The sequence below is a fragment of the Thamnophis sirtalis genome, unplaced genomic scaffold (assembly GCF_051295495.1).
Source record: "Thamnophis sirtalis isolate CommonGarterSnake01/CBP01778 unplaced genomic scaffold, rThaSir2_p1.2 scaffold_6, whole genome shotgun sequence".
In the NCBI taxonomy this organism is placed as follows: Eukaryota; Metazoa; Chordata; class Lepidosauria; order Squamata; family Natricidae; genus Thamnophis; species Thamnophis sirtalis.
In genome coordinates, this window is record NW_028261386.1 from 107317223 (window position 1) to 107341442 (window position 24220).

At 42.5% G+C, this 24220-nt stretch overlaps 1 protein-coding gene across 2 annotated transcripts in view; it reads right to left on the minus strand.

The window, feature by feature from the left end:
• Positions 1–24220, minus strand: part of CRYBG1 (crystallin beta-gamma domain containing 1) — a 122895-nt gene that overhangs the window by 69920 nt on the left and 28755 nt on the right. Inside the window, exon 2 of one of the 2 annotated variants that reach the window (XM_087718696.1) lies at positions 12316–12463. In XM_087718696.1, coding sequence (XP_087574822.1) covers positions 12316–12463 — 148 coding nt within the window. Of the gene's footprint in view, positions 1–12315; positions 12464–24220 lie in introns of those variants that run through there. The other variant, XM_087718695.1, reaches the window with a different exon arrangement.

A 24220-nucleotide genomic window follows, 5' to 3' on the forward strand; every position in this document is an offset into this window, starting at 1 on the left:
AAGCAGCATGTGACTCTCCTCGGACAAGCTTCTTTGCCCCTAGGTGCTTTTTTCCGGTTGCTGCATTTTCTTGGAAGTTACCCCCCTGCCAGCCTGCCGGAGCATGGATGGCAATAGCACTTTATTATCCAAGGTGGACTAATAATAGAATCCAGTCATTTCTGCTGAGCTAAGGCTGCGCTTATTCCCTTTTAACCGCCTGAGGTTCCTTTGGTAACAGGTGTGGATGGCTGCTCCCCCCCTCCCAAGCTCCAGGAGGAACACGTTTATTCTTCATTGTTTTCTACCCATCTCTAGCTAAATAATACCTGGAGTGCAAAGCGGGGTGGTTGAGCAGACCTGGATGTGAATTACAGTTACCTGCCATTGAGGGCTTTAAGCATACTGCTGAGGGATACCCTGGGGGAAAGAGTAGGAATTAGTAATTAGTAATTTAGTAATTTAATAAATTTATATGCCTCCCAATCCCGTAGGACTCCGGGCGGCTTACAGAAACAAGATAAAAGTTAAAAATAGAAAAAATAAACAATTTAAAAACAACATGCCATACATTCTGTCTAGGTGGTGCTGGACCTTGTTCGTGAAGTCAACAGCCCCAGGCCTGCCGGAATAGCTAGGTTTTAGTGGCTTTTCGGAAGGCCGAGAGAGTGGGAAGGGTCCGGATCTCTATGGGTAGGTCGTTCCACAGGGCCGGAGCAGCTACAGAGAAGGCCCTCCCCCGAGGGGCCGCCAGCCGGCATTGTCCGGTCGACGGTACCCGGAGAAGGCCCAACCTGTGAGATCTTATCGGTCGTTGGGAGGTATGTGGCAGGAGGCGGTCTCTCAGATATCCAGGTCCTAAGCCATGTAGGGCTTTAAAAGTAATGACTAGCACCTTGAAGTGCGTTCGGAGACCAATAGGAAGCCAGTGCAGCTCGCGGAGGATGGGTGTAACATGGGTGTATATAGGTACACACGTTATTGCCCGCGCGGCTGCATTCTGGACCAACTGTAGTCTCCGAACGCTTTTCAGGGGCATCTCTTCTCTTCCTCCTCCACTCCGAATTAAATATGCGAAAACTTCACCTGAAGCAACTTTTGTAGGTGAACATATAGACATCTGTATTAGAAATGTTCCTTATTCAACGGCTTATGCAAACATCCAGTGCAGGCAACATATATTAAATTAATTATTAATATTTAACTTGCCTTAAATATATTCCAAAACTTCTACCCAGGGTTGTAGGGGATGATATGTTTTCAATAGTGTGTGCCATTCCCTGCTAAACTTTATTACTGATAGCTGTTCATTTCCAAGTAGAACAGAAGTAAAATATTAATTCTCCCCATTTTCTATGCAATTGCAAAAAGATCAAAGATGTCACAGTCCTCCCTTCATGATGATCATTTGTCGTGTTTTAATAGGAGACAGGTAGTCCTGAACCTATGACCACAATTGAACCTAAAATTTTATTTTGCACAGTAAGACAGCTAAGTGAATTTTGCTCCACTCTACGACTTTTCTTGTTGCAGTTGTTAAGTGAATCACTGCAGGTGTTAAGTTACTAACACGGTTGTTAAGTGAATCTGGCTTCCTCCATTGACTTTGCTTGTCTACTGTCAGAAGGTTGCAAAATGTCAGATGGTTGCACAAAGTGATCACGTGACTCCAGGACACTGCAACCATCATAAATATGAACCAGTTGCTAAGCATCTGAATTTTGATCATGTGACCATGGGGAATGCTGCAATGGTCATAAGTGAAAAACAGTCTTAAGTCACTTTTTTCAATGGTGTAACTTTGAATAGTCACGAAATGAACAGTTGTAAGTTGAGTATGTGTAAAGAATGCCGATATGAGACTTTAAACATAACCTGTTAACTGCTGCCAATCAAATATTGGATAAGATATTTGTAGGATTTTAATGTTTGTAAATCTGATTGTGATGACGTCGGTGCCTCACCAGCCATAAACCTCACCGCACGTCACTGCTTTGCATCATGCTGCTGGAGCATCCAGGGGCACTTTGGCTTTGCACTGTGCTGCTTGGGTGGCTGGGGCTTTCCAGGCACTGTGGCTTTGTGCTGTATTGCTGGGATGGTTGAAGTTTCTAAGGGTGCTTGCAACTTTGCACTGCGCTGCAGCTCAAGGATGTCTTGCAGTCCCAGACCTGTGGCATACCAAAGTGCAGCATGACAATCAGGCCCAAAGAGACTCAGTTCTGAGGCAACTTGGGGTGGGGTAGGTCCTCAGCTGACTGAATTTGGTTAACAACAGCAATGGGGATTGCTGTGATTACCTGTCAGCCTCTGTTTTGCTGCTTGCTTTTCGGCTGCCATTGAAACGGGGAGGGAGGGCATGGTATTTGGGTGGGGAATTGTTTAGTGCTGGAGTGACTGTGAAAAGGGAGCTGTTCTAGCCATCTACTGCGCATGCTGTTGATAGAGGAGTTGCCGCCAAGGCCAACTGTCCAGCATACCAACCTGATGATGATTTTTGAAGATGTCTCCCACATGACACCTATGGGGTGCACAGATTGGACTATGGAATGGGGTTACCAAGGGGAGAGGGTTGGGTCATATATTGATATCTATGATTACGCACGCTTTTGCCTCAGATCTTGCTTTGCCTATCTACTATCTACTCATAAAAGTACTCTTAATTCTGCAAAATGGAGTTGAGTGGTTTCTTTCTTGGTTACTGATGGAATCAGCCCTGACATTCAGTGTTGAACGATGTGATCATGTGATATCATACTTTACAACTACATTATTTAGTAATGGAAATTCTGGTCCCAATTGTGGTTGTTAATATAGATATATCGACATTAAATACACTACCATCAGCTTTACCTATTTTTATATTACTTCAGTGCACAAATGATCTCCCCAGAATTTCTGGTCAATTGATACAAAGACATGATGAAATTTCAGTATACGTTAAAATAAAGTTAGATACTGACCATAGTTAAAGCATAGCCAGAAGCACATAGCGCCCAACAAATGCACTGCCACAAAGGACTTTAATTTTCTAGTAGACCTGTCTTAGGCTGTTGAATTCAGAAGAAGATTATAATTTCTTATGTACTGTTTATATTTTAAAATTCTGTTTTGAGATTCTCGGAAATATACCGTGATGAGATTGGAACAATATAGAAATTATATTAATAACTAAATACATAAAATAAGTCCTATGCTGTGTTCATCTTTGGCTAGATTCAATATTTAGCTAGCTCTGGATTGAAATATGAGAAGTACATTAGTCTGGCCACCTTGGAAGGTCACTCATCCAGGCAGAATCATAACACTGGGAAGAATCTTGGAACTTTTGGCATACCATCAGGAGATGTTTAAGGAGGTAAACATTTATTACATCAAAAAGCAAGGATGTGATGACTGCATATTTCATTGCATTATTTGGAAAACCGAAAGTAGTCTTAATCTGGTTTGCCAACAATAGAAAACATTGTTCATCACTGTTCATTATGAACTATAACGGTTGCACAAATAGTTTTCAATATCTGACATTTTGTGCAAGAAATACTGAACAGAAATAAAAGTAACACAAATACTATAGTTTTTAAACAAAGCAGTATATTTCAATATGTAAATTAATTGTGTAGAATTATCGCATTGGAATTTCAGGTTCTGATTTTTAATTAGACATTTAAAATATAGAAACGATACACACAAAGTCTTGATCAACGTTTTAAAGCAAGTCCCAATTTTTTTTAATTTTTTTTTTAAAGTCCAAAATATACTGTAGATTTATAGTGCAGTACATTTTGGATTTTTTAGTATTAGAGAAGACTCCTGAGAATACTGTGGACAGCCAAGAAAACAAACCAATGGATCATGAAACAAATCAACCAGAGTTCTCACTTGAGACACAAATGACCAGACTCAAACTTTCCTATTTTAGACTCATTATGCAAAGATCAAACTCTCCTGAAATGATTCTAATGATGAGAAAGCTGGAAGGAAAGAGAAGAAAATGAAGAGTAGCCTAGTGGATGGACTCAGTTAAAGTGACAACAGGAACAATGTTTGAAGATCTGAAAGCTCAGTTTACAAACAGTTCACAATGGAGAAAATCTATCTATGTGGAATTGAAAATGACTCGATGGCTCATATCAATCAAACTGATCATCATGTGAATTGCATTATAATAAATTAAATACAGATAAGTAAAAAAAAATACTTGCTGCATGAAAAAAGAAAGAAACAGAAAATATACTTGCTATCCAACTAAGTGTTCCGAAGGGAAAGTCCATTTTAAAGTCTTTCCCAATTATCAAAATACTCTGAAAAACATTTACCTGTTTAGATGTTCCACACAGTAAGCTTCATATTAAATGTCTCTTATTGCAAAGACATGGATGCCATTTTCTATATTCCAGATCAATATGATGTACATATGTATGACATGAACAAGGTAGGAGTCTTCAAACCATAAAAACAACTGCTTAAATGTTTATAATTCCCACTTCCTGTTAGATCAGAGCTGAAGACATGCATAATATAAAAATGCAGTTCACCAAGCAATACAGGTTTTGGTATTGTAAAGTGGCAGATGATACATATATAGATGAGCTTCCAGTGAAAGAATCAACCTTTATCCTGCATGCTTCATTTGATCTGCTGTCTCCTGTTTTCAAAGAACTACATTTTGAAAAGCATTACAAAGTAGTTTGTATGCGGTCTTGTTATTATATTTATGGCTTAATTTTCTAGCAAAAAGCAAATGACCGTTATCTTACCTGAATGGTCATTCTTTAGGCGCTGTGGGAGGGTCCAAGCATGGGTTAACTTCAGCTTGCTGCCCAAGGACAGAGTTTAAATCTTTAGTGTAGCCACGCTTCCTGCTCCCTTAAGAGGTCAGTTTGAAAAACTAAGATATGGAGTCCAGAAGGATGTCATAAGAAGGTGAACTATGTCATCAGGAGAGGTGACTCGGCTCCGCTAGATTACCCCAGGGTGGGGTTGGACATTCCCGCAGCGCCTAGAGAACGACCATTCAGGTAAGCCAATGGTCATTCTCCTAGGTGCTGCTTGGAGTGTCCAAGCATGGGACATACTCAAGCTATATAGTCCCAGGGTGGGAAGCAGAGAGATCTTGTTGTTCTGGAGCCACCAGGACACGTTGCAGGACTCTCCTCCCAAAAGAGGCCTCTGCAGCTGCAAAGGCGTCCAATTTGTAGTTACAAATAAATGGGGATGGCGAGGTCTAAGTCGCTGCCCTGTATATTTCCTCGATGGGCGCCTGCGTTGCCCATGCAGCTGAGGTCGCGGCGCTCCTCGTGAAAAGGGTGGTGATGTGAGGAGGAACCAGCCGGGCCTGATGTTCATAGGCCAGCTTTATACAGGCGCTTAGCCAATGTCCAGTAGTCGAGGAGGAAACCTTCCTGCCCATAGAAGCTGGCTGGAAGGAAACAAGGAAGGATTCAGAGTTGCGGAAAGAGGCTGTCCTCTTTCTGTATATGCGTATTGCCCATTGTACATCCAGCTTGTGCCAAACCTGCTCCTTGGGATGTCTGGGATGCGGGCAAAAGTCACGGAGAATCACCTCCTGTGTCCTGTGAAACAAGGTGTTAACTTTTGAAAGGACGGAAGGGTCAAGACAAAGAATGACCCTGTCCGGATGCACAACGCAGAGGTCCTCCCTGACCGATAGGGCTGCCAGTTTAGAGATTCAGCAAGCCGAAGTGATTTCAATTAGAAAGGCAGTCTTAAATGATAAGTGGCACAAGGTGATGGAATGAAGTGATTTGAATGGCGCCGAGGTCAATGTCTGCAGAACAACTGCCAGGTCCCAAGTCGGGTACTGGTGGACTGTCGGGGAACATAAGTTGGTAGCTCCCTTCACGAAGCTGCGAACCCTGGGATGTCTGCTGAGTGGTGTAGAATGGTCTCTGACAAGATGGTGGCCAAAGCAGCCATCTGCCTCTGAAGGGTGTTGGGGGCAAGACCCTTGTCCAATCCATCCTGAAGAAAGTCAAGAATTTGTGGAATAGTTGCTGCAGTGACAACAATTTGACACGGCAGACACCAGGATGAAAAGGCAGTCCAGGTAGCATCATAGATGTGCACTGTGGAGGGACGTCTGTATGCCTGGATGGTGCGGATGACCTCGTCTGAGAAATTGTGTTGCCTCAGGAGGTCCCCCTCAAGTGCCTGACAGCCAACTGGAGCCACTGAGAGTCCGGGTGCTGAATGGCCCTCTGGCTGAGGGAGATCTGCTCCTGAGGAATGCACCAGCATTTGGTCGCTGATAGGTCAACAAGGTCAGCAAACCAGGATCGTCTCGGCCAGTGGGGCGCAACAAGCAGCATTTCGGCACCTTCCAACAGGATCTTCTTGATCACCTGCGGAATAAGGTTGAGAGGTGGGAAGGTGTAATGAAAACCTGAAGGCCAGCGGCATCGGAGGACATCCACCCCTTCCTCTCCGGGGCACTGGAATCGTGAAAAGAACCAAGGGAGCTGCATGTTCAATCGACTGGCGAACACATCTATTGCCAGAAGGCCGAATATCTCGGACAGTAGGTGAAAGAGAGACTGATGAAGTCGCCATTCCAAGTTGCTGATCATGTTCTGCTCAGCCAGTCTGCAGTTATGTTCTCCTCCCCCGAGATGTGATCCGCCTTCAGTGACCCGAGGTGGCATTTGGCCCAATGCCCGAGAGCCTGTGTCTCCAACATTAGGGCCTTCGATTGAGTGCCGCCCTGATGGTTTATGTACGCCTTGGTGGAAATGTTGTCCGTCAGTATTAGGACGTGTGTGCCTTCGACATGCTGGGGGAAGTGGCGAAGCGCCAGCCTGGCTGCCCTGAGCTCCAGACAATTTATACTGTGGGGGAGCTCCACTGGCAACCATCTGCCCTGTGTCACGTGAGTCTGAAGATGGATACCCCAGCCGTACAGGCTGGCATCCATCATTATGACAAGGCACTCTGGATCCTTGAACAGGGAGCCTCTTTGCAGAGCCAGCGACTGCCACCACCTGAGCGATGTGATGATTCTCAGAGGGACGTTCACTATCCTCTTGGAATTGCTGGCCTTGCATCGTTGAACCGGGAGCAAGAACCACTGGAGCTCCCATGCGTGTATTCGAGCCCAGGGACTACTGCAATGCATGAGACCAGCTTCCCCAGCAGCTGGGATAGAGTCACGATGGAGGCTGACCTGAACGTCCTGATGCGTCGCACAAGGGAAGTTATGCTGTTCGTTTGTTGCTGCATGAGGAAGACTTTGCAAATGTTTGAGTCGATCACCGTGTCCAGATGTTGAATTCTGGAGGTTCGAGTCAGGTGACTTTTCTCCTGGTTGACGGAAAAGCCATGCCGTTCGAAGGTGCAAATGGTGAGATTGAGGTCCCGATGCGCTGGATGAATGGGGATCTTCTTCAAGTTGATTGATGTCATGAGATCGCCCTGCCTGATGCAACTCAAGATGGTCTGGAGCGATTGCAACTTGAAGCACCTGTACGCTAGGTGGATGTTGAACTTCTTGAGGTCCAGTATTGCTCTCATCCCCCACACCGATGCTTTGGGGACCAGGAAGAGGATCAAGTAAAAACCCCTGCCCTCCTGGCCCAGGGGAACCTGCTCAATGGCTGCTATCTCCAGCAAATGTCTGATCTCCACCTGCATCAGATAGCATTTGAGGGGTGATTTGGAAAGGGGACAGTGGATGAAAGTCTGTGGGGCATCGAAAGAAACTCTAGGGTCAGACTGTACTGAACCATGTTTCGAACCCAAGCATCCGTCGTTGTCTCCTCCCATTGTTCGGCATACAACTGTAGATGGCCCCCAATGGGAGGGGACCGGTGATGGTCACTTAGTCCGCCAAAAGGGGCGGTTGGAATACCCCCCTTGAAGGCCCTGAGGTTTCCCTGCTGCCTATTTTTGTCCCTGAATGAAAACCTCTTGTGGGAGCGGTCCTTCATCTGGGCGTAAGGTCTGGTGTATCCCCCCCAAGGAAGAAGGGGCATCTGCATTACAAAAGGGCTGCTTACAATAAAACAACTGCCCTTTCCAGTCCGGCTTTTTGGTAACAGCCGGCAAGACCTTGCGCTTATCCTTGGACTCAATTAAAACCGAGTCCAAGGCCTCCCCAAAAAGCTTGCCACCCTTGAATGGAGCAGAAGCAAGCTCCCACTTTGCCTTCATGTCTGCCTGTCAGTGATGGAGCCACATCAGGCGACGTGAGTTCACATTAGAGGCAAGGGTTCTAGCTGAGAATTTGGTGGCGTTAAGCGAAGCGTCGGCCGAATACTCAATCGCTGTAATTATTTTGTTCACATCTTGGCACAACCTAATGTCATCAGCCAGGAGATTGGACAGTAATTTGCGCAGCCAAAATAGGGCCGCCCTACTGAAGTAGGAAGAGGAGGAGGAAGCCTTCATGGCCCACGCTGTGGCCATATGAGTTTTGTGGCAGGCCTTGTCTGCCCTCTTGTCCTCAGCTTTGAGTCCTTCCAGCAATTCAGCTGGGAGGACTGAATTCAAGGTTAGGGCCACTATGGGGTCATTAACCTGCGGAAGCTTCAGGAGATCCTCCATGCCAGCTTCCATAGAATAAAGCTTCTTATCCACCCCACTGGGATTAGCCATGAAGCCCGGCTGGGTCCATTGGTGTTGTATAATGTCCAGAATAACTGGGGAGCTAGGACCAGCTCCTGAGGAGGGGTGGTTTCTTTGAACAGCCCTGCACCTAGATCCTGAGATCCAAGTAGTTGGCTTAGTGTCCTGTTTGGTAGAATTCTTATCAGATTGCTCAGGAAGCCCCATCTGAATAGAGGAGGCCCTAGCCTTGGTAAGAATGGCCCGAAACATGAGGGCTTGAATAACCTTGAGAAAGCGGGAATGTCATGGGGGTGGGGGTGGATTCTTGTCCTCTGACAAATCTGGGGCATCCTGACTGCCCTCCTCCGCATCAGATGCTTCGCTGATGACAGAGGAGGCAGGAGGGGAGGCCCTGCCTGGTTGCTATAGGGAATCAGCAACCCTTGCTTTGGCTTTGGTTCGGCCTGGGAGACGTAAGACCCAATTGCTGGATACCATCAGCAATCTCCTGAGAGATAGTCCTTGCAACCACCTCCTTCATAGCTGGGGATAGCTCAGGAGTGGAATTTTGGTTCTTGGGCAAATCCCTAGCTACAGGTCCAGGAGGAGGAGTTTCCTCTTCCAACAGGGAACAAGCCTCCTCCATGTATTCCTCCTCTAGAGATGAGGCCAAGGACCTGGGAGATGCCCTAGAGGGGTTAGGAGAGAACCCAAAATTGCCTTCCTCTACTACAAATGGAGATTCTTCTGTTGGAAGATGTAAAATGGAGGGGTTAGCAGGAACCTCAGCAGGTGGAGGGAGATCCTTTTCAAGCCCCTGGTTGGTCTGAGCCTTCTGAAATTGTTTTTCTAGGGCTCTCTGGCGCCTCTCAGCCAGCCTCTCTTCTGCCTTGGACACCTTCCTTGTCTTGGCTGTTTGCCTTTAGTGGGGCATGCTGCACTAACACCCTTGGATTGGGCCTGCTGCACTTATTAATGGTAGGCCCTGCCTGCTCTGCAACCTTCTCCACACTCTGCTGGCCATGGTGGAGCTTCTAGCTCCCAAACCTCGTTATCCAGAAAAAGTTGCTTGCAGAAAATGGAGTCTCAAGTTCCAATGAATTCCTGAGGCAACGGCTCCAGCAGGTGATGCAGCAACAAAATGGCGCCAAGAGGAAGCTCTTAGGGCGCTTACAGATCCGTACTGGTAATAAGAAGACAGGGCCTGGCCTGGAAAGCCAAACTCCCTGTAGCCTCCAATCAAGGTCTTCAGGGGAGGGGGAGGCCTGCCTGGAGACCCAGAGCAAGGCTACTTGACCAACACCCCTCCCAGCGGTGATCTCCTAAGGGACCAGGCTGTAGCACTGACAAGGAGAAAAAAGCATCTTGGATTTAAAGCACATGCTTTTTTCTCTCCCAAAATGGCTGCCGCAAGCTTGCAGCGACACCGTGCTGCCGTCAGTGATCCGGAGTGTTCAGTAGAGCCTCCGGAACTAAGAGGGGTCCTCCAATGGCTCGCAGGGGCTCCTGACTTCCCTACTGGCCCCTAAGCTTGCCAGTGGCCACTGACAAGCCTCCCAGTCCTGCCAGAACAACGTGGAGGCACGGGAGGCTGGAACGCTCCAAGCAGCCTGGTCCGCGCGTGAGGAAAGCTAATTAGGCAAAATAACTTCTTTCAAGGGTAAAAACAAAAAAATCTAGGTCTATCTAAAGCTACAACTGTGGAAACTATTGTAAACGTGTGGGTTGTTGTTGTGAGGGAATTGACACGCAGGAGCCATGTGCAAGACAAATCTTTATTATAACACAGGTGACAAGCGATTCAAACGTTCCCTGCAACTGTCAGGGTATTTATACTAGCACTCAGACCAACTGTCAAAACGACCAACCAATCAGGTCGCAGCTGGTATTTGCATATTGAATATGCAACACTCCTTCCCCCCAGTTCTAAAGACCAAATGACCAGCCAATCACGTCGCAGCTGGTATTTGCATATTCAATCTCTCTCCTTCCCCCCAGTTCTGCTGTTTCAAGATGGTGGTGAGTCCTTCGTAGCTAAATTTTAGAACCAGGAAAAAAAAACAGGTCCTTTGGAATCTTTGCAGCAGGGAGGCTCGAGAAGCAAGCGGTGGCCTTTGCAGCGGAAGGAGGCTCTCGTGCAGCAGGCAGGCTTCTGAGTGGCTAGAGGCTTCTGATCGGCTATAGTTGCTCTAGAGTTGCTCCTTGGGAGGCAGGCAGCTTTGTAAGGTAGAGCAGCGGTTGGGCTCCTTGGGAGGCACAGCGGAGACAAGTGGATTGCACAGGAGCGGACGTGCTCATGGTGTAGAGGACAGTCTGGTGTATGTTGTGAGTGTGCTAGTGTTGGAGAGACTTTAGACAGGCTGAGAGAACGTAGCCGGTGGTGCTAGGTCGCATCTTGGAGAACGAGGCTGTTGTTGAACGCAGCGGTTGGAACGAGGTGGTTGGAGTGCCGTAGGAACAGCTGGTGGCAGGCATGCCGTAGGAACAGCTGGTGGCAGGCAGGCAGGCAGGCACAGCTGGCGCAGTTTAGCCATCACGGTCCATAGCTCGTCCCTGAGTAGCGGCGGCGGCTCCAGTCGAGGTTAAGCGTAGGAAGCCCGTCCCTCGGACGGATGGAGGCCGCGCCTGGAGCTTACTGAGGTTGGCTACAACCGGAGGCTGCTGTTGATGTCGCTTGCTGGCCATAGCGGCGGCCCTGACAGGCCCTCAATGTAGGAAAGAAAAAAACTTTTTTTTTTTCCTGCGTTCACGTTGGCTGATGTTGTTAGGCTCTGCGGGAATCGCATATCAATCCCACCCTCGTCGCCAGTATTGTAAACGTGTGGGTTGTTGTTGTGAGGGAATTGACACGCAGGAGCCATGTGCAAGACAAATCTTTATTATAACACAGGTGACAAGCGATTCAAACGTTCCCTGCAACTGTCAGGGTATTTATACTAGCACTCAGACCAACTGTCAAAACGACCAACCAATCAGGTCGCAGCTGGTATTTGCATATTGAATATGCAACAGAAACAAAAATAAAAAAGGCTACACTAAACTAATTAAGAGAAATCCAGCTTGCTATCCAAGGACTGGAAATCCCAAATAGATTCTTTTAGGGCGACTGAGTTTTTCAAACTGACCTCCTAAGGGAGCAGAAGGCATGGCTACACTAAAGATTTAAACTCAGTCCTTGGGCAGCAAGCTGAAGTTAACCCATGCTTGGACACTCCAAGCAGCGCCTAGGAGAAGTAGTCAGTTTGGCTCAGCTCACAGTCAATGATATAAATATTATTTATGTGAAGATTAAACATTGTAACAAGAAAACGATCGTACAACCTTACCTATAAGATAATTACGCACACTCAGTTTCCATACTAGAAGAGAAATAATTGGTACTCTTCTTGCCTTTTTACTCTCTGACATATTTATATGAATAACATGATATGAATACAAAAAAATGTTTTTCCTTATACAGTACAGATTTAAGCCAACCCAATCAATTAACTTCATGGGGCTGAATAAGAATAGGCATTAGAAGGAAAATATACCAATTCCTCCATCTAAATCTATCACAATAATTTATTTCTGTGAAAAAATAGAAAAAACATTTTTAAAATTTCCTGTATATGTAACTCAGAAAAATAATTTTTCGTACTTTGTATTATGCAAATGAAAAAATGGCTTCTTTTGTTTCTGTTAAAACAAGTTATTTCAGAATTTAGAATATATTCAATGATTTTCTTTCTACGATAAAATGTAGTACAAATACTTTTAATTGAATCTTACCTTTTTAAATGAAGCTGGCAATGTAGACGAAGATATTGAATCCACTGAGATACCATAAGGATACTGTGAATTTTGTGTTGGAATCAGAGGTTGTTGTCTTTCCTGAGTAGGTTGTTGTCTTTCCTGCATATCAGGCATGTCAAAATAGCTGAAAAATAGATTAAAATTTTGCTTTAAGAGAAGCTGGAATATTAAATTGAATTATATAAAAGGCAATGTGTTTAAAGTTTTTTGAAAACTTAAGCAAGAGCATGAAATTACTCACCACAATGCCTATAGGGTAGTTAAAAAGCTGTTATTAGGCAGTTTATTTTCCTCAGTTCTTTAGATTATGCAGATAATTCAATTCACTGTATTATAGAAATTTCCTCAGTTTGTTGTTGGTCTCTTCCTCAATGCTATACACTATCCTTTCTGTCTGCATAAGGCAAGCCCAATCTAGATTCCATAATTTAAAGAAGTTAGGTCGATGATGGGAAGCACTCGCAGAACTTTCCCATGGCAGAATCAACCTAATGAAATTTCATTTGTAGGGAAGTCTGCCAGACCTACTGATATTTAGAAGGCTAGTTAAAACCAAAGCTGTTCCCTTCAGTTTATCGCTGCAAAGATAAAAGTGTTTGCAAAGTCCCAATTTTAGGTTAGACCGGGTAATCAAAAAATGGCAGAAAATATGGGATAAAGCATGAAAAAAAGATAATGCCATATGTGGAAAAAATGGAAGAACATAATGGCAACCCCCTTGCAAATTATAGAAGAAAAAAACTTTGGTGTGCCATAAAGAGAGCAGGGGTAGAGCTTGGATCGAAGGGGAGATAATCTAATTTGAAGATGATGTATAGAATGAAACAGCATATACTCAAATTAAGCTCTATCAGATGCTTGCAACTGTTTCATAAAATATATTTTTGCTCTTGGCATTAAAAGAGTCTGCTGTTTGGTTGGTTGCAAACTACTTTTCATCATGTTTCTGAGGGACAGATGACATTAGAAGATAGAGCCCCAAGCTACTTTCTATTTGAACTGAGTTTTCCATCACAGCTTGAAGGCAAAGGGCAGAGTTCACTATTTACTTTCCATCACTATTCATAGGTTCCAATGAAACTCTAACCAATGACTCCCCAGGTTATTCCTGAATCTGTCCAGATTTTCTTCTCTCAAGAATCTTAAGCCTCCACATTATGTCAAATTATTTTTAGAAGCTGCTAGTGTTTCAACAGTATCTTTAAGGTATCTTTAGTGAACAGTCAGCTGATTTCTGAAGATCTTTCACTTTTGATGAAACAGCTTTGAAATGTAGAAGCCATGACACTGCCTCTCTCTATCCAGCTATTTTTCTATTTTCAGGACCTATTTTGATTTTTATTGCTTTTGACATTGCATGCCATCTATGTACTTCTGGATTTGGGTGGCCCTCTAAAATAAATAAATGCATACCTTACATACCTATCAAACAAAAATGCAATGTGTCTGGGCAGTTACAAGCTTCTGAATTTCTTTTTACAGGACTTAACTGAATTGTATACGACTGACTGCTGTAGTTGTGATTTTACTGTCTTTATGATAAAAGTTGCTTTTTTTTAGTTAATTATTTTAAATTAATGCAGCACTTCAATTTCTATTTTGTTCTTTCATATTGCAAAACGCAAACCTATAGTTAGTTCTAACTTCAATCTTGTCAGATATTACATGCCCATGCCTGATCATTCCTGATATTTTGTTTTCTATTTAACTTAATGGAATGTTACAAAACAATTCTGTCTGTTTGTCCATCAGCAGACTGTCTGAATAGCACAACATCAAATTTGGTATGGAGAAGAAGCCAGCAAAATAAAGTTGGACTATAAAAATTAGTCTGTTTGGGCAAATGGAAATGGGAAAAAAATCCAGAAAATGTTCCCTCTTTTAGAATGGCAATTGAACAAAAATGCTGCTCACTAATCCAGAATTAGCCCAAATCACTCTGATCATGAGAACCAAAATGGAATCATTAAGGGGTTGAAAAGAATTCAAGAAGTCATGCTCCGCATGTTTTACTACCATGTTAATTAATCAAATATTTCTATTACTTTCAACTCAGCTTTGCAAAATGTGGTTTGTTGACTGGAACAAAGAAATCTTCAGGTAAGAATATTTTGGCAGGAAATATCTCCAAAGTAGCAAAAAGTTTTACATGAGGTGACATATCAAGGAGATGTCATCATCATAATTTTCTTTGGAAAAATTTAGCAGAACAATCCTTAGGATATATAACAAGGAAGATTGAAATCTTCAAAGAGTTGGTAAACTCTGCCATCTAGTGAATTGATTCTACTAAGCACTCAGTATTTAAGCTCTGGATTTTTTTTTTAAATAGAAAAGAGTAAAGTAATGTTCATTATATGGTACATAAAATTAATTTTTGCTATAACAAAATAAGTTAAATGGAATATCTAATATTAAGTCTGCATTGCAGCAATGTAATACAATAAACTGAAATGAAAATAAATTTTAATAAATGAATTAATATGTGTTTTTTGGTATTTTTGAAGTTAGGTCTTGTAGGATAGTATTTTTCCTTGCGCTATTTTTTATTTGTTATTAAAACATAATTGTGCTTCAAACACACACACACACACACACACCAATGTTCCCTCTAATTTTTTTTCAGTGTGAGCGGAAAAGTATCGTGTTTGAGCGGCACATTTTCATGCCTGAGCACCTGAATTTTTTTCACAGATGTCACCTAAGACAACAACGAAATCAGTATTATTTGAAACTCAAAGTTATGTTTATTCAAGGGGCCCGCTTAATTAAAAATAATATCAGTATCACTTAACAATGGTCCTGCTTAGCAACCAAAATGTTGGCTCAGAAAGTCTGGCATTTGAAACAAAAAATAGCCTTTAAAGTTGTGGTGTGTTAGGAGCATTTTTATTCCTGCATTTTAAACACACACACACGCACACACACACACACACACACACAAAGAGGGAAACATAGGAACTTCGAAGGGTGAATAATTTGAAATGGTAGTTGGAGAAAATAGTGTAAGTAAAATAGTGCTTTATATAATTAATGAACAGGGTTTTTTTAATAGCTTCTTTTTACATTCATTTCTGTGTTCATTTTCTTGGGAATGAAATTCCTTGAGGCTAACTTAATTTTTGGAAGAAAAAAAATAATGCCTGTAAACCAGCAAGAAATTTAAGACAATCTTTAAAATTTGTATTCGAAGAATTTAACAAGAAGGCATTTCTGTTTGCATTGCTTTCAGCAAACATTTCCTATTTTTACTGCCTTTCATTCACCCACTTTTCACTGATATGTTTATACATATTCATTAAGTGACAGCATTTTGGCAGACAGCATTGCTTTTTCTACATTACTGTATGAAAATGTCCTGCATCTAAAAATGACTGATCTATGGCCTTATCACTGCTGTGACGAGCCCCCCCCCCAGAATAACTGCTGCCGCCGCCTCCTCCTCCTCCAACAGCACCACCACATTTGCTGCCCGGTGCTGCAGCTGAGGTATAGCTGCCAAAGCTCCCGCTGGCGCCCCCACCCATGGCAGCAGCGGCAGTGCCTGCCTCCCCCTCCACTTGGAACACCTCACCTAAGCAGGGGTGCTGGCGGGAGCTTTGGCGGCTTCACCTCAGCCGCAGCGTTGAGCGGCAAATACGGCAGTGCTGTTGGGGGAGGAGGAGGCAGCAGCAGATTCTGTTTCGAGCAGAAAGCAGGGCAAGGGATAGGAGGAAAGAAAAGAGCCTGAAGCGCCCAAAGCGATGGGCTTCCGGAAGGTGGAAAGCAGGGGGGGGAGATACCGGCATCCAGGAGAGCCATCTCGGTGCAGCCGAGGGTGGGGGACGCCAGGTGCTGGGCTGCCTCTGACTCGCCCTCTCCATGGCTCCCCAGGGCTTCAGCAAACCAAGCAACAAAGCGAGCTAGAAGGACTGCCGTTTTTTAAAAATATCTCTCCCAGTCTGGGGAAGTCCTTTGCGGGCAGTCAGTTCTAGCCGCCTGCAAAGGACTTCCCTACGTTTGCTTTGATAGAAATCTCTGCGCGGCAGTTAGAAACTGCTGCGCGGGGGTTTCTTGCCACGTGCGCGGCCGTGCAGCCGCGCACCTTAGAGGGAACAGTGACACACACAAAAACACAGGTTTTGGTGTATTCAGATCTTTTCCCGTGTAAGATTGAGAGTATCTTGGCGACGATTCGATGAGATCCCACTCGTCATCCTCAGGCTGGTGTTTTCGGCCTCGTGCCTGTGCAAGCAAAGGCATGAAAAGACCCGAACACACCAAAACCTGTATACCTGTACCCGTGAAAATCTATGAAAACAAATATATCTATCTACCTATCTCTATCTCTATCTCTGCAAATAATAACTAATAATGAAAGCCATGGGTCAATTAATCTATTACACTATTGCAAATTTAGTACCAACAACAAATCACCATGCCAAAAATCATCAAAAAATTCCAGGTATGTCAGTAGGGATTTCCTAGGCAGCTAATGGCACAACCAAATTGGAGAAGGAAGTAGCAATGCTTCACCTGATGGTCCCTTGACCCTAACCCTAACTGCTGCAGTTTCTTTTCTATTTGCTTCATCAGTTCTTTGTTGATCTTACTTTCCCTTCCTCTAAACTCTTGCTCAGACTTCTTGCTTATTAGACAGTGAGAACTTTCTTTCTAATTCTATTAAGTTGGGAAAGAGTCTGTCTCTGACTGATGTTTGAGGCAGTCCCAACAGAGGAACTCTTATTCCTGGTTGCATTTACAGCAAGATGTCTGCTTCTGATGTTTAGCTATTTCCTATTCAAGCTTTCAATACAATGTTTTCCTTTCCTCCCTTAGCTTAGTGTCCTCAAATCTACTATATTACACAACTTCCATAATTTCAAGCCAAGAGTTATAATAGCAGGGTTACAAAAATTTAGACTGACGTATACAATTTACCGGTATATACACTGCTCTAGTTCCAATGATTCTGGGCAACTTACAATTAAAAACATTTTAAAAAGAAAAAGGTAAAAGAACAAAACAGAAATCATGATCTCAAAGTAACCAAAGCCAACCCAAACTCAACCTTCACCATGATCCAAGGCCTGGGAAGATAAGCAGATTTTTTAGTAGCTCTCTGGTCACCAGGATGGGAACCATCCAGATCTCTGGGAAGATATACCAGATGCAAGAGCTGTGACAAAGAAGGCATATTACCGGATCCCACTAAATAACACTGTTTTGATTATTGGGATCAGAACAGTGGTGGGTTCCGGGCGGTACACCCCAGTACAGGCGTACCGGTGCCTGCTGGGAGCAGCAGGCACTGTACCGGCAAGATGCTTCGGAGGGTCCACACGCCCACCCGCATTTCTTAGCTGTATTTGACCCAACTTGGCCATTTGTGCATGTGCACGCAGCATACAGTGCCTGGACGCTCCGGCAAGCAGCTGGAGCATTGTGGGCGGTGAGTACGCATGCGCATGCAGCGCGCGTGCATGTGTTGGACGCCTGGCCCTGTCACAGCATACCGGTTGCGACGGGATCCGGAACCCACCACTGGATCAGAGGTGCACCCATTCTGCCTATCCTCACTGAATACATAGAAACTACAGAGGACAAATATTATTTCAAACTTCTTTAGTCCTATGCCACTATGGGCTAGCACCTAAATTGCACCCAGAAGCCAAACAAAGGTAGTCAACTTATGACCAATTGAGCCCATAACTTCTGTTACTAAGTGAGACATCTGTTAAATGAGTTTTGCCCTGTTAAGTGAGTCACTGTGATTGTTAAGCTAGTAACACAGTTGTTAAGTGAATCTGGCTTCCCCATCGACTTTGCTTGCCAGAATATCAAAAAGGTGGTCACATGACCCTGGGCACTGCAACCATCATACACATGAGTCACTTGCCAAGCATCTGAATTTTGATCACATGACCAAGGGAAAAGCTGCAATGGTCATTAGTGTGAAACACGGTCATAGGTCACTGTTTTCAGTGCTGCTGTAACTTTGAATGGACACTAACAAACTGTTGTAAGTTAAGGACTACCTATAGTAACTGGTTCCACCACAAAACCGTGTTCGACTAAAGCGCGCTCGACGAAACCGTGTAGCTGTCATCACAGCGCGACAACAGCGCGGAGAAAAAAGCACGCTGTGAAAGCTAAAGCTAAAATTAACCCCTAAACCTAAACCTAACCCCCCTAAACCTAATCCTAAACCTAACCCTTAACCTAACCCTAACCCTAACCCTTAACCTAACGCTAAACCTAATCCTAACCCTTAACCTAACCCTAACCCTAACCCTTAACCTAACCCTAACCCTAACCCTTAACCTAACCCTAAACCTAACCCTTACCTTAACTTGAATCGGCTTGCTTTTAAAGCGCTATTTAAAGCACCCTTTTTTCTCCGCGGTCGCTGTTGTCGCCCTGCTGATGACGTCAGCAACGCGGTTTAATCGGGCGCGCTTTAGTGGAGCGTGGTTTTGTCGTGCCATGATAGTAACCAGGGTTGTTCACATTGACAAAATGAGGCGCGGGCATCATTGCCTGCACCATTGCATTCTAGATGAGCTGTAGTTTCTGAATAGTTTTCATAGGTTGCTCCATGTTGTGTACATTGCAGTAATCCATTTCTAAGGTGAGGTCTGGGCCAGGGATCTAAATATTTGCAGCCACAGTCATGTTAAAATTAAACTTGAGTCAAATGTTAAACAGAAATGAGAGCACTGGGCCCTGAAACACCCAAAAGTTGACAGAATGTAGGGTTGATCTTCTCCCTCTGTTAACATTGATTGAAACTAGCTACAAAGAAAAGTAGAACCACAGAACAGTGCCCTCTGCTCCCAAAACTGACAGCCAGACTAGAAGGATATTGTGATAGCAGTAGACTTATATACCGCTTCATAGGCCTTTCAGGCCTCTCTAAGCGGTTTACAGAGAGTCAGCATATTGCCCCCAACAATCTGGGTCCTCATTTTACCCACCTCGGAAGGATGGAAGGCTGAGTCAACCCTGAGCCGGTGAGATTTGAACCGCTGACCTGCTGATCTAGCAGTAGCCTGCAGTGCTGCATTTAACCACTGCGCCACCTTGGTGATGAATAGTATCTAAATCCACTTAGAGATTTAGGAATACAATGATGGTCAGAGTGCATCAGCAAAAAAAGAAACTAATTGTCTCTTCATATTGTGATTTGGCTTGAAATCTGATTAAATGACTCTAGATAATCTGTAGAATCCTCTGTGGCTGAAGCAGCTGTTCTTCATTTTTATCACCTCTCAAAAGGTGTCCCTAAAAAGGTAGATAGTAATCATTCAGAATCAATGGGTCCAGCTATGAACAAAGAACATAGAATGATAGCATGAAGGGACCTCATCTAGCCCAATACCCTGTTTGAGCTTTATACCATTTCAGACAAATGACTTTTTGAAAGCCTCCAGGGATTGAGCACCTACAACTTTTGAAGGCAAATTGTTCCACTGGTTCTCCCCATCAGGACATTTCTCCTTAATTCTCGGTTGCTCCTCTTCCTGATTACTTTCCATCCATTACTTCTTGTCCTACTTTCAGGCGCTTTGGTAAAAAAAAAAAAAAAGCCACACACACACAAATATGGCTTCTTGAGGAAGGAGCACACCACAATACAATAAAACAAACTTGCTATGAAAAAAATAATCCTTTCTAGATTCCATTATTTGCCACATGGTGGCATCGCATGCCTTTATAAAATGAGGCTTTGCATCTGCTGCCTTAACCTGATGTTTGTTACTGTCTTCCATTGTAGGACTGTCACAATGTATTAAATATTACAATTCATTGGAGTTTGGGGGGGGGGAGGGAGGGAAATTACACATTCTAAGGAGAAAAAGTCCTCTGAGACTGTTAATTGCTGTGTGAAATAGTAATTGGAATGTTTTGTTTGTCATGTTACCTGTGATGAGTGACACAGCTTTCCAACTCCAAGACAATTTTAAGAATATCTCTTGAATTGTTAAAGATGCTCTCACATAGCTGTAAAAAGAAGAAAATATCTTCCTTGATTGTATCTTTTAAATGACATCTATTTCCCCCTCCCTGCTAAAATCTTACTATCATGTGATGGCATATGACTATAATACTGCCATAGGATTTTCACTAAAAGGCGTGTGCATTCTTAAAATTGTCTGGGACAGGGAGAGGCTTTAATTGCGCCTTTGAAGTTATGCATCCAATGAGTTCTTGATTTTGCTGACTGATATATATATCAGTCATATGATATATGATATATGATATCAACATATATATATGTTGTATTTTGTGCTGATAAATAAATAAAGGGAGGCTAGTATAGATCTATTTCAAGCTATTTAGCTCTCATCAGCTAGCCATACCCTTACTGGGAATCGAACCTGTGCTGTATTGCATCTTAGGCAGATGTGTTAATCACTAAGCCACAGAGCTCGACTCCTTATCAGCCAAGCCAGGGTGAAAGGTATCTATTTAGAGTTACAACCCCTGGTATGCCCAAATATGGGAGGAAGATCACTACTTCCATTTATATATATTTATATATATAAATTTATATATATTTATATATATAAAAAGTCTTTCCAAGATTACCCCTGCAAATGTACCAACCTTGTAAAATAAGCTTTTTCACTTATTCAATCATTTAACATTATTTACTGACTCCCCAGAGTTAATGATTTGGTATTGTATTTCACTTACTTTCAAAATTAACGGTAGTTTGCCAGACAGCTATCAGTGCTGACACAATATACAGTAATAGCGTTCAAAAAAAGACACCCCTATAAAAACAATGCCAGCATTCATGTGAAAAAGGAGCAAAAAAAAGTGTTGGGTAGATGCTGAGCAAGCTTCTTACACAAGTTGTTTAGAGGCTTACTGGGATTTTGGTAAAACAGCCTGCTCTTCCAGAAAGGTGCTCCCTGAACAATGGCTATCTGATAAGACAAATTATACTGTAAATGGCTTTGTAAGAGTCAAATTAGACTCTGAAACTAAATAACTCATGCTCAGTGGTACTAACCATAGTGAAAGCATGCTTTCGGCCTGAAAGCAGCCTTGCTCAAAGGCAGCACTAAAGTCGGAACAGACAGTTTATCTGGCATTAATGAATATTTGTGAAGCACAATTAGCCAAACAAGAGTAAAAACAGCTTTAATAAATACTGCAAAATAAATACACAGCGTCGCTTAACACCACACCCAATTGATGCAACAAACTAGACGGAAGAATTAAGAATACTTTAAAAGTCATTGTATTAATGATTTTGCTAAAAATCCGGTTATATTAAAACAGGCACACGCAGCATTTGTATATAATGCTTGCTCAGGATGCACATTAAGATGAGAATAGACCACATTTTAGTGTACTTTTGTCTTTTTATCCTGAAAACAAAATAACTCCGGTGTTCACTGATATCAAGAAGAGAAATAACATAATCATGTAAATCAATTATTTTATTTATTTATGTTGCTTGTGCAAATGAATGCTTGAGGTTCTGTTTAGCGATGTAATAGCCTCTTTATTAATTTGGGAAAGGTATATAGCTAAATAACAGAGTCTCAAAGGTGCTTTTTCAAGAGACAACTGGACTTATTCATAACATAAAATAATAAAATTAGTGTCTGTAAGATGAAGAGTTTATCTCTTCTGGGTTGTTAAATCTGTAGGCTCTCATCAAGTTGGCTGTTATACTGTAAATGGCTGTGGTGGTGTAGGAAGTTATCAACCAGCCCTCTCCCAGAAAAATGAAATATCCTAGGAAATATTGAAAGGGCAGAATATTACATTTCCCTGGATGTGAAAAGGAAGAAACATGTTTTAAAGACAGAGAAGGTCCCTGAAACTTTCTGCCCACCCCCCTTGTCAATGGGCCATTAAGATGCCCAAGCCAGTCCCTTTACCTAATAAAGAAGTCTCCCCTTCAGCTCCAGGGTGATGGGATTAAGGCATGATTAGCCTTTACCCATTCACCACATGGCATCTAAGAACTCAACCAAACCTGGATACAAAACACAGCCTAGAGAGGTGTCCCTGCTTGGCCCCATGGGAGTCTGACAACCAATCAGAATACATTTCTTAAACAGGAACAGGAAACAGAGAGGTGGGTCTGGACAGAGTATAAAAAGCCCAGCAAGCTCCGTCCCCTTCACCCAACATTGAAGCGTGTGATCACCTTTTCTGTTCAGGACTCAAGCCATGTTGTCCTGTCCACCATTAAACCATCTTTCCAAGCAGCCTCCATGTCTCCAGTGTCTTTATCCCCACTTGGAGCCAAATCCAGAAGGACATTTCTTTCAACAGTGGGATTCAAGTAATTTTAACAACCGGTTCTCTCCCCTAATGATCTCTTTCGACAACCAGTTTGCCAAACTGCTCAGAAAGTTAACAATTGGTTCTCCCAAAGTAGTGTGAATTGGCTGAATCCCACCACTGGTAAGAAGGTTTCTATAAATCACAAATCCTTCCTGTTTATTTGCACTGTTCTGACTGATACACAACAGGAAAAAAGCATATTTCTTCAGCAAAGCCTTTCCCCATGAGCAAGATTCTTCTATCAAATTTAGCTACTTAAGTTCCTTTTGTCATTAGTTACTTCCTGTTCAATTCAGTCAATAAAATGTCCTTTCATATTATTATATTCATATATTATTATATGAATTATAATAATTCAATAATTATTTTCTATTCCTCTTGACTTCAGTGAAAATTACTGGTTCCCTCTTATTGTTTTTTCCCTCCCAAGACTAATATAAATGAACATAACATACATTTATATCATTATGTTGTGCACTGTTCCTCTTGTTTCCAAGTGCCAAGGTAGGATGGAAATGAAGAACAGCTGCATCACTTCATGCATTGTATTCAATGAGTATGTATGTATGTATGTATGTACCGTATGTATGATTTATTCATTCTATTTGTATGGCCACCCATTTCATCAAGTGTCTCTGGACAGTGAACAAAATTTAAAAAGTAAAAACAATTATAAAAATAAAAAAGATTTAACATACATAGCAGCCAATAATAAATCACCTACCATAATTGCTAAATTAGCCAAGAAACAGGTCCTTGCACCCACTCAAAAAGATAAAGAGGGGAAAAAACAACCATTAGAAATAATTACCATAGCTGAATGCATTTTGTAATGTAGGATTGCCCTTTATAGTATTTTTCACAAGGATGAAAATTTGTGAATAATGTAGTGATTGGAGAGAGGAAGGATAGCTCTGCCTAGATCGCCCAATGAAACTGATAGACCCGCATCAAGGGCATACAAAAAGAATGCTTTTAAACTATAAGTAAATTTAAAATTTATAAAGATAATGGCAATAACCACCATGGCGTATAACAAAATAGCATAATATATAAGCATTAGATGTTTAGGGAAATGAACAAATTCATGACAGGATGTCATTGAGAAGCAAACACCCCAAAAGACTGCTGCCTTCATATTTGGTATGTGGGAGTTTTTAGATTCATCTTACTGGCCAAGAGAAAAGAATGTTGACCACAGCAAACTTTTAGTTTACCCAATAGAACCATTCTTATGGATTTTGAAGTATTTCAAAAAGCAACACTGACAAAGTGGCCATACTAAGTAATATACACAAACATGCATACCCAAGAACTGTTGTAATGAAACCTGTATTTTATTATGACAAAATTTCTTCCTAATCCTGTAACCTCTTGGTTAACAGACCTCAGCTGAGAAAAACATACAATAAACAAGTCTTTGTTCAGACTTTGTTCCCCATTTACTAAGGTCCGTTCAGATTTTCCTGCAATTGAGGCTATTTACATCAGTTATCTAATCACATAAAAGACATAAATGGCCATATCCTTGCCCTTTCATAATTTTACAATTGGTTTACAATTCTTAAAGATATATGTTATTTATTAA